The sequence below is a fragment of the Pseudopodoces humilis genome, chromosome 10, assembly GCF_049639895.1.
Source record: "Pseudopodoces humilis isolate 2021_Gansu_Grassland_sample_001 chromosome 10, ASM4963989v1, whole genome shotgun sequence".
Lineage (NCBI taxonomy): Eukaryota > Metazoa > Chordata > Aves > Passeriformes > Paridae > Pseudopodoces > Pseudopodoces humilis.
The window spans coordinates 26988554-26999021 of record NC_142209.1 but is presented as its reverse complement, the minus strand read 5'-3'; the positions used below and the strand labels follow the sequence as shown (position 1 = coordinate 26999021).

General features: G+C 47.3%; 1 protein-coding gene across 4 annotated transcripts in view; it reads left to right on the top strand.

Annotated features, from left to right (window-relative positions):
- Positions 1-1070: 1070 nt before the first annotated feature.
- The window catches only part of GLIS1 (GLIS family zinc finger 1), a 183769-nt gene continuing 174371 nt past the window's right edge, over positions 1071-10468 (top strand). For 3 of the 4 annotated variants that reach the window (XM_088060386.1, XM_088060385.1, XM_005521176.3), the window contains exons 1-2: positions 5237-5476; positions 5675-6055. In XM_088060386.1, the coding sequence (XP_087916512.1) occupies positions 5713-6055 (343 nt within the window). In that variant the 5' untranslated portion in view covers positions 5237-5476; positions 5675-5712. Of the gene's footprint in view, positions 1122-5236; positions 5477-5674; positions 6056-10468 lie in introns of those variants that run through there. The other variant, XM_088060384.1, reaches the window with a different exon arrangement.

Here is a 10468-nt window from a genome sequence, read left to right as displayed (position 1 = left end):
TCGTGCTGTTCTGTGGGGGTTTTGTTTGTTGGTTTGTTTGTTTATGACTGAAGTTTCTTTTACTACCTGTGTTGTGTGTACATGGTGTGAGAGATGGATCTATTTATGGACTGATGCAGAGAAATCGTACAGATAAATGTTTGAGGAAACTAACTGCAGGTGTAAACAACCACATCCTGAATGGATCCTTGTTGGACCCTTCTTATAGGTGTTTTCCTCAAAGTTCACAGGAATCATCTGCCAATTAACTGGGGAGGCAGGAGGGATCTGTAGTGTTACAGCAGCTTTTGGAGATGATGGTTGTCTCTTGCAGTTTCTGCAAGACAACAGTGGATTCAATATGAACATGTGATTTTCCCAAAATATGCTATTGTAAAGAGGTTTGGTTTTGAAAGATAAGTCAGCGTGATTTGAGGAATTTCTTTTTTCTAACTACAAGAACTATAAACAATTCTGTAAGTTATGAGGCAATAGTTGAGTCCATCACTAGATAATGTGTGGTCAGTTTGACCCTGCTGCTTTAATTTAGGAGGTAATTTTCCAACCACTATAAAGAAGGGCTTTGTGCTGCCTTAAAGGGATATGGGCAATCTCTAAGAAACAGGCATACTCAGAGACAATTCCTTTGGCTCAGTTTTTGTTTGGTTGTTGCTCTTTTGCTATCTTTGGTGCAGTAAATTAAAACAAAAACAAGTCTAGACTTGGCATGCCTTTGTAAATAAACTGCTGTGTGTGAATTGACATCTCCTTTGCAACCAGGTTATTTATAATAAAGTTTGTTATTCTCCCACCAGAGAGCTTGTTTTGCCCAGTATTATGGTAACACTCCCCACCTCTGTCTGCACTGCAGCAGTTACAAAAAGTTCTCACAATTTCAATTGTGTCCTTTTAAAATCTCGTTTTGTTGCCTGCTGGAATAGATTATTTCAATATGTGAACTAAAGATTAGTACTTCACCTCTGCTTGTTTGCTCTGTGCAGCTCACCTTACCTGTATCCGTTCTGCTTCATTCCTCTCCTCCCACAGAACTGCTTGGGGAACGGGAGGTTTCAGCTGCTCTGAGTTTCTCGAAGATCCGGTTTGTGACGGCGGCCGGTTACAGCCGTTGCTTCGTGACAAAGGTAAAGAGCTTTGAAGGCTGCATTTGGTGAACTGGAGTCTCCTTCATGCAGGTCCTTTCCCCCTGAAAGGACCACCATCCTTTACCAGATGATCTCTCACTGTCACGTGTATCCAGCTCTTGAGGCAGGAAACTGCACCTCTGCCTGTGCAGCTGTGAGCACAGGGACTGTTCAGAGCAAAGAGGTTGTTGAGCATCTGCAAAAGTACCTGTAGGCCCTGAAAAGAGTCATAGCAATGATCTGATCATGGTTGGTGTCAATAGGGAAAATAGATCAAACTTTAAAAAACTTGTTTTCCTTACTGGTACAATTTCACTCTGGCCCAAGCTAGCCTTAGACTACTAGCTGTTTTCTCTTTCTTTGGTCACCAGCTAGGAGCGAATGTGCAGATGGGCAAGTCTCTAATTACTTAGCACCTGTGTCCTACCCTCTTGACCTAGTGTGAGGATGTTCAGGCAAGCAGTTTCATTCCTCTGGATGTTTTTTATACCAAATTGCAACCCCACCTTTCATATGTGACTCAGAATGAAGCAGGGACTAGCTTCAGGGACTGAAGATGGCCTGTCTGCCTCGACTGAAATGTTTGCATTGCTGATGGTGACATCATTAACAGAGAGAAGAGCAAAGTGGCCTAACTGTGAGCTATGCCATGACCAATGACCACAGCTCTTGGCAACCAGGAATGTTGAACAAGAAGGCTAATAAAAAGAAATCTTCCCCCCATTTTTCTAAGGGCAGACTATTGCTGTCATGGAGGAGAGAGGCCAATGACTGCTTTTCACAGGACACAAGGAGGGAGACACCCATCTAGCTCATGTAGTGACAAAATTGGGTGAATCAGTGTGTGCTGTACAGTTTGTACGTGAAGCAAAGTCGTGGTGACCCAGGGCATGGAGTAGTCTCAGCAGCCACGATTGCACTTGCTTGACCTTTGTTCCAGAACCAAAACATATGAAGTGTCTTCTGATTCAGCAGGGAGAGAAAAAGGACTTCTTAACTCTTGCCTCTGTACAGTTATTCAAGGAGCATTTGTTTCTCCCAGCACATGTTCCTTCCACGTCTGTGCACTCGCCAGAGGGGCCAAGTCATTGCTTTGAAACAGCTCTAGGAGTCAAGTCTCTATCAGACACATCCAGGTCTGGAAGACGATGTCCATCCACCACCTGTTTCTCCTGTTCAGGGCCAGGGCTGGGCATCCCCAGCTGCACAGTCCCACTAAAGACAGGGCAGCTGCCAAATGCCTCACTGGAACATGAGGAAACAGCGCTGTGAGCGCAGGTTTGGCTCCACGGGGCCTCATTTCCTGTGGGAGGAATATGGGGACCTGCAACTTGAGCTATGAGGTCTGTATTTCTGTGACACGATCTGCCACAGAGAAATTAATTCCGGTGTGAAGGGCCTTTACCCTCTGTGCTGTTGGAGCTGTGATGTGCTTCAGTCTAAACCTTTCCTGGCTTGTAGAGGGTGCGCAGCGCATGGAGGAGACTCCGTGCCCGCTCCTCCCCGTGGAACAGCCCAGCCCTGGGCGATTGCTGAGCCAGTGGCGGCACCTGCCGGTATTTTGCAGAAAGTGCTGGATATTGGTGATAAAAGGAAAGAAGCAGCGGTTCAGAGCAGGCCACACACGACCTCGGGTACAGAATGCAGTGATAAGGGTTAATGAGCTTCTCCCTGCTTGCTGTGGGAAAATCCCTAACCACAAAAGAAAATCCCTCCAGGGAGGTACACAATATATCCCAAACTCCCCGTTTTCTAGGAAACTCCCTCCAGATATTTGGGCAGCATATATTAATATAGCTGTAATAATTTGCACAAGATGAGCCCATGTTCAGGATCCACCGAAATGCTATTTATTTCCTGCACTGGAAGCAGTGGGATTTCTCTGGTTACACTGTGTTCTGGAATAATATTTCCCTCAGTAAATTTTACTGCCTCTTCATGTCAACTGAGGTTTAGGCCGTCGTCACGGTGTATTTCTGTCTTAAATAATTACTGCTTGTGGTAGTACTGCCAGGTGCCTTTAGCATTTCCAAATAAAAGAAAAAGAACAGCTTGGTACTCAGGGCCCCATGGATGGACAGAACTGGGGGATGGGGGCATAAGTTAGCCACTCTAAGAAGTGGTGTGATGATACACACTGAAAATTTTTGCTTTGTTTTCATAAATCCCTGGTATATTGCCATTCGAATTCAGTATTTATGCCAGCTAATTGATACTCAGTTTTGTTTCCCATAGAGGTAAGGTAGGGATTTTCTCCCTTTTTGTAGCTTCTTGTTCTCACTAAGATATTCAGAGGACATTTACCAGTTTTCAACCAGACAACATCTGACAGACACTATTAACTTCTGACAATTTAAGGCACAGTCTTACAGAAGAAAAAGACCCTATTACTGCCATTATTGAGGGGAAAGGCTAGCAAGTTCCTTGCTTGGTAGACCTCAGGTCATCCACACTAAGTAGGAATGAGGAGAGGCATTGCAAATGAGAGTCATTAGTACTGCTTCTCCCAGAACTACTTGTTCTATCTCAAGATCTTGTATCTTTTATTGAGAGTTGCTTCCCTCCCACTAAATCCACAACATTCATAGCATTTGCCAAGAGAAAGTCATGCCCTGCTGTCCTGACCATTCCTGTACTCTGTACACTGCAGGGTGGCAGATGTTATTAAGGGCCAGATAAAACTCTGAGTGAGGCACTGTGCAGCATCTGTGCTACAAGAAGATGAAGATCTCTTGTCTCACAGTGGGATGCTTCTCAGGAGGGGTGTAGCAAGACGCCAGTTCAGTAGCTGTCTCTCCTCCTTGTGCTAAATTTCCCAAGCCTCTCCTTTAGGTTTGCTGTGAACAAGCAGGATTTCCAACCAGATGTCTGTCTGATTTACACCCATGTAAATCAGGGCTGATTCTGAGTCTCTCCTATCTTCGAGCTGTCCTGGTGTGTTACAGACCTGCTGTGCTGCACCTGTGCTGACAGCAGCATGTAGGGCAGGAGGGTGCAGACATCCCTGAGCCAGAAGTATGGACTGGTACAGCTCTCTGGTGCAAAGCTGCACATCATGGCTCAGTCTGCATTTGCTTGGAGCCAGGCCCAAGCTAATAAACCCAACTAGATTGCTTCCAGACCCAAGCTGGCCCAGGAGGAGCCAGTGCAAATGTCACTATGCTGTGGTGCTTGCTCTGAGCTAGCTTAATAGGGCATGGGCCAGCTCCTGCACCTGTAGGGCAGGCAGGGAATGATGCATGTCCATAGACTGAAGTACTGAATGCAGCTGGAACTGCATCACCAGAGAGATGTCTTGGCCAGGTTGTACCCACCTCCAACCCATCTCCTCCCTCCCAGCCCCTGTCCTTGGCAAGGCTTTGCTCTCTCCTGCTGCTCCTCTGTGACATGCCGCAGTGGCTGTGGCTTTCGCACACAAGTTGTTTATAGGGCACTGCCAGCTGTTCAGAGGCGGGTTGGCTTGTGGATGTGTAGTGCCGGGGCAGCCGCACACCCGAGCAGATCGCCTGGGGGCAGGCACAAGGATCCTTGACGACCGCGGGCAAAGGGAAAGGGTCCGGGCCCACGGCAGCGGGGTAGCGGCAGGAAAGATCATGGACCTCTTGGGAGGCAAGAGGGCAACTGCAGTGACTCTCCCTACCGGGAAGGTGCGGACCCAGGGCGCACCTATTCGCAAGCTGACCCTGGCCCGCCGGCCCCCGCAAGCACGGAGTACCCGCCATGCCCGTGCCGTGCTCCGTGATGCGCAGCCGGACCGAGCCCGCGGGTGTAACCAGCTGCCAAACCCCGAGGGGCGGCCCCGGCGGCACAGCCCTCCCCCTGCCCGCCCCGACTGGCCCCGCCGCCGCGCCAGGGTAATGGCCCGGGCTGCTTGCGCTCTGGCAGCCGGCCCTGCGGCGGGGGAGTGGGGCTGAGCCCGTGCGCCCGGCGCGGCGGGGGGGGCCGGCGGGCAGCGCGGCCCCCCCGGCGGGCCCCTCCCAGGTAGGAGCGCGGGGGCGCGGCTGTCACCGCGCCCGGCCGGGCTCTCCCCCCTCCTTCCCTCGGGGACCGGTGACTCGGGGGCCGCGGCGAGCCCGGCGGCGGCCAACCCGCTTTGCCACCGCGTCCGGGGTTGCCGGGGCGGCCGCTGTTCGGATGCCTCAGCTGAAAGGCACCGGCCGCCAAACAACCCGCCCGTGCGCCGGGCCCACTCTCCGCCCCTCCCGGCCGCGCTCGCCTTCCCCGGAGCGACTACGAGCAGCCCGGCAGTGTTGCCTAGAGAGGGAGCGAACCCGACGCGCAGCACCGCCGCCCCATCCCTCACGGACGAGCGGCCGCCGGGGTCCGAGCGCCCCGGGTGTTCCCCCGTCCGGCCGGTGTGTGTGAGACAGCGGGCGGGAGGGCTGAGGGCTGCGGGGTTGAGGTTTGCGGGCTGCGCCGCCTCACGCGCGGCGGTTATCGGCCGTTGGCGGCGCGGGGCTGAGGCGGGAGGCGGCGGGACGGAGGGCGGAGGGCTAAGGCGGCGAGTCCGGGGCGGCCGCCCGCGCTGACAGCCCGTGTGCCGCTCGGTGCAGGAGAGCGGCGAGGGCCCTGGCAGCAGCCGCAAGCGGACATGCACTGTGAGCTCGCCGCGGCTCAGAAAGGCAGCGCCCGCGTCGAGGTGAGCGACAAATGCCACGGAGCGCCTCAGAAGGATCTGCCGCGGGTGACTCGTCCCGGCGCTGGTAAAGCTCACTTGAATCCTCAGATGTCCTTTAAAGTATCTGTCAGCAACAGCAGTGACCACACGGAGCCTCAGCAGAGCCCCCCTGAAATGTCAGCACCTCTGCTAGATTTCATCCCCAAACGACCCAGCATATTCGAGAGGATTCCGATTCTGCCCAGGGCGCAGGAGCTGCGATGCGCTAGAGGCTCGAAAGATTATTTCCAGCAGCAGAAACATCAAAGCGTGAAGGGTGAGTTTGAAAATGCACGAACTGAACACTATCATCACCAAAAACCTATTTACCGAACAAAAACGTAACAAGCTTTCCTCTCCCCCTCCCCGCTCCCGTTTTTGGTCTTCAGTATGTTTTCTAACTTGTTTATTTAACTTCAAGCTTTATAACTTTTTTTTTTCCTGAGCACCTTGGAGGGACAGGATAAACCAGACCGTGCTTTGCCAGTGTGACGCTGAATGTCTCTCAATAGTATTTACAAGATCTTGAGACCAGCATCTTCTTTAGTTGTCCTGAGCGGGTGCCGCTCATGCGGTCACATCTCAAAGGTGGTTGTTTCGGGGTTGGTGCTGAAGACTGGGCTGGTCTAGCTTGTGCCAGGGAGTGTGTGTGGGGTGTTTGTGAGCGTGCCTGGCTGACAATAAATACTTGATTCTTATTCAGCAGTTTCACCAGGGTTGCTTGGATTTTATAGTTTGTATTTCAAGGAGTTGTTACAAATGCTGGATTCAGGCGGTGAATCCTCCGACTTGGGAATTCCTGGTGCCCAAAAGGTCAAATTCTGCTGGTTAACAAATCTCTGATTTTCAGCTGTTCATCGTTAAAGAAGTGGCACTGACGTAGGGTTAGGAGTTGCCTGCTAAAAATCAGTTAATTACAGTTTTCAGCTAGAACTTTTTAACTCAGCTGAAATTTGTTAATCAAAATTCAGTTTTAAATAGTCCCTCTAAGGTATCACTGGATGGGCTCAGAATTAGAGCATTTCTTTATGCTACAAACTTGCTTGCAGAGACATAGGTACACCTAAGGTTATTAATGATAAGACAGTGTTTTCTGTAATGTTAAAAGAATGTTAAATTCTCATATTTTTCTTCATATGATTCCATTCCCATTCTCTATTTTAGATATGTATGTGCAGTACCTTGTCAGTGTAAGACTGTTTTCACTGGGATTTTTTCCAGTTCTGTCCATTCTTCTGAAAATTAAAAGGAGGCTACATGCCCTTGGACTAGTGACATTTTCTTTTGTGAGCTTGTTACCTAGGGTGATGGCACCTTTCATTGCCATGAAGTTATGTTAATGAACACCTCAATCTGTGATAGATCTGTCCTACTAACTCTGGGATGTGTTTGTTCATCACCACTGAATACAGACAGAGTGGAGCAGCAAGTTATAAATTACCTTTTTTATTTTTCTGTTTGTTAATGCTGCAATTCTTCTCTCCTGATTAAAAAAAAAAAAAAAGGTTGTTAATGTTTGGCAGGAATAAAATGAAGGTCTGTTACACAGCCTCCTGTTTGGAGGGGGGAGAAGGAGGATTCGCATAGTGTAAAGGGAGAGCTACAAGCTCTTGTACCGCAGTGCTCCTGCAGCTGCTGCTTGTGGAAGGCACTCAGGGGGTGTTCTAGTCCCTTGTGGTCCCACGGGTGAAGTTGGTGCCATTCGACAGGGTTCATACTAGCTTCAAATCCTGCCCAGGCATTGCCCTGTCCAGGCAGACTGTTGAAACACTTCTAAAATCTTTTTTTCCTTTGAGCTGTTTAGCCCTCTTTTCATGCATGTTTTCATGCATTTCTTGCTGTTGCAGAGGACAGGGGTGTAGGGAAAGAAAGGGGAAGAATTTAATTTTGCATTCACTTGGGACTTTTGCAGTAGATGTAGGTGGGCATGGGAGAAGGTTCCTAATTCATCTTCCCTGACTGACCAATTTCCCATTTTCACCACTGGGGGGAAAAAAATTGTTTTAAATTTTATTGCTCTTTTTGTTGAGTATGTTTTCTGTCCAGGGTGTTACCTTACGATTGCTTCAGTGTTTGAGTGACTTGAGTCATGGGAGTAAGTAGGTGTCCATGGGCAGGATAGGGTTCATTTAACTGAGTGGGAGAATTTGGTGAATAATGTTGGATTTTTCCAAAGATGGCAACACTGAGGTTTTTGACTGGCTTTCCTGTTGTTTGTTTGTTGGGGTTTTTCGTTTGGTTTGGTTTTGCCTTTCTCTCTCCCCTCCCCGTAAGACATTTTTGGGAGGAGTTAGGGAAAGTAAAATTCAAAGTAAAATTCTGAGTCTCATTTAAAATGTTTGGGATAAAATGTGTGGATAAAATGCTCCTTCTGACCTGTACAATGTCAGCAAGTGCTTTAATGTCCACTGTGGCATTTTGGAGTGCTCACTGTGCTCCAGCTCACAAATCAGAGTGTATCTAAAGCGGGCTGTGCTGCAGACAGGAGAGCTGCTGCTCTTTCAAGGAGCAGTGCAAACCATCTCCCACCAACCCTGGTTCTCTCAGGAAGATCAAGGACTGGGATAGCTCCATGTGGATGTGATATACCAAGATAAAGCTAAGAAGTGGAAGTGATGGAAATACTCAGATTTACCCAGTGAAAGATTTTGGGAAGGAAACTGATGACAGCTTGATTTCAGACCATCGTGCTGTGCTTCTCCTGTTCTGCAGGCCCAGAGTGCCATGTACCCAGTGATTCCCTCTGCAGTCTGGGTTAGATTACAGAATGTGCCTCCTCATTTTGGTTTATCCACAGTTGAAAGTTGCAAGTAGGGAGTGTAAAAGATGCTCTCTAACAGGAGCAGAACTGATTTTTATAGTTCCCTGTAAGTTTTTTTTTCCCTAAATGAGTCTTACTTTTTAATTTTTTTTTTCCAAGAAGAATGAATCAAAATGATACACTGCTCTACAATAAAAAGGGCAGCTTTGAAGTAATCACAATGGGGAAGAAGTATCCTGCTGTTGTAATGTCTCTGTGGTGTTATTCTGCTGCATCACAGTGTTTAAGTTATGATCCTGCAAAAATGCTTCCATGCCTGAGCAAGTCTTTTGGACTTTCTGAACAGCCGAACAAAAACTTGATGGGTTGTGGTGAGGATTATTTCTGGGAATTTGATTATTTGGGTCTAAACTTTTCAGGATGGAGCTATTGGTTGTTTGCTGAAAATACCAGTATTTTGGAATTGTGCTTCATGTTTTGTTCTGTTTGGGAGCTGTTCAGAATAAATGCCCAGTTTGCACCCAGCCAATCCCTTCTGATGTGGCTGGCTGTGATAGGCATCATGCTTTTCTTGGTCATTGATTTCCATATGTGTCATAAGGCAGAGTATTTGCATACAGACAGTGCTTTTTAGAGGTATTTGGCATAGAATAACTATACCATAAGGTATGAAGTCCGTTTTACAGTGTTTTCCTGGGATTCTGTGGGTTTAGTTCTGTGTTGTTGAATTTCATGCTACGGTATTACAGTTTTGAAAGTAACACAGGGCACAGTACTTATTGTCTACAGGGAAGAAGCTTTTGGGAAGGCTTTACTGGTGACAAAAGATTAATCTATAAAGATGCCAAATATCTCAGTTTCTAAATGACATTGATTATGGTTGTTACCAGGAAACACTTCTCCTTTTCATTCTTTTCCAGTTTTGTTCAGTGTACCTAATTCATGACTCAGTAGAAATGACGAGATTTATCCTGTTTGCTGTGCCACTGGGAAATCATCCAAATGGCCCGGACCTTTGCAGCAACCACTTCAGATATTAACTTACAGTGGGCAAAACAATAAGCTGGTCGAGTTGCAGTAGTTGGATGTTTCCTTGTTGACAGTATGTTTTATTCAGGCAAGGAGAAAGCACTCGGATTTTTTTTGTTTGTTGTTAACTGTAGCTGCTTTCAACAAACATACAACCAATGTATTGAAATGTATTAATTTCCTTCTACTGTTGAGAAGGACGGGTAAATCTTGCCATTTAATCCCCCTGTGACTGTTTTCTTGGTTATCAGGACTGTCCTTGTGAAAGTAACAGCTTATACTGTTGGGATCTTAAGCAAAAGCATATACTTTGGTTTTTTGACTTACTATGTGAATTGACTGGTCTTGGGCCTGATCTTGCCATTTTCTTCCTTATACCTTATCTGTGTATATGTGTTCACCTGAATTACCCCACTGGAGTAAGGGCAGCTGCCTAGAGGTGAGAAATCTGATACAAGCTGATAAGGAGACAGGGACAGGTTCACTGGTATGGTGATCTCTAAACTCTCAGTTTTATATAGAGCTGTAGTAGTGATTATTTCTTATTTTCACTCTAGTTCCCTTGCTGCACTTGAACCCTGCTACAAAAAGGAAGGTTGGTGTGAACAGAATGTGCAGTTAAGAACTATATTTCGGGTGGGGTGTGTGTTTTGTTTTTGTTTTTTTGCCTTATTTTGTTTTGTAAAGGAAGAAAGGAGAGGAAACTGCTAATTGGAGAATGTGTTCACAAATTCATTTGGAATAAATTGTGACTGTCCTCCCTTAAATGGCCTATAATGCTTACTTGTCTTGAATAGGCAAAAAACTTTCAGTTACTTGATGCTGAAGGAAGCTCATCTAATGATGTGTGTTGCAAAATCAGTCACTCACTTGAAGATGGGACTTTCATGGATTTAATTT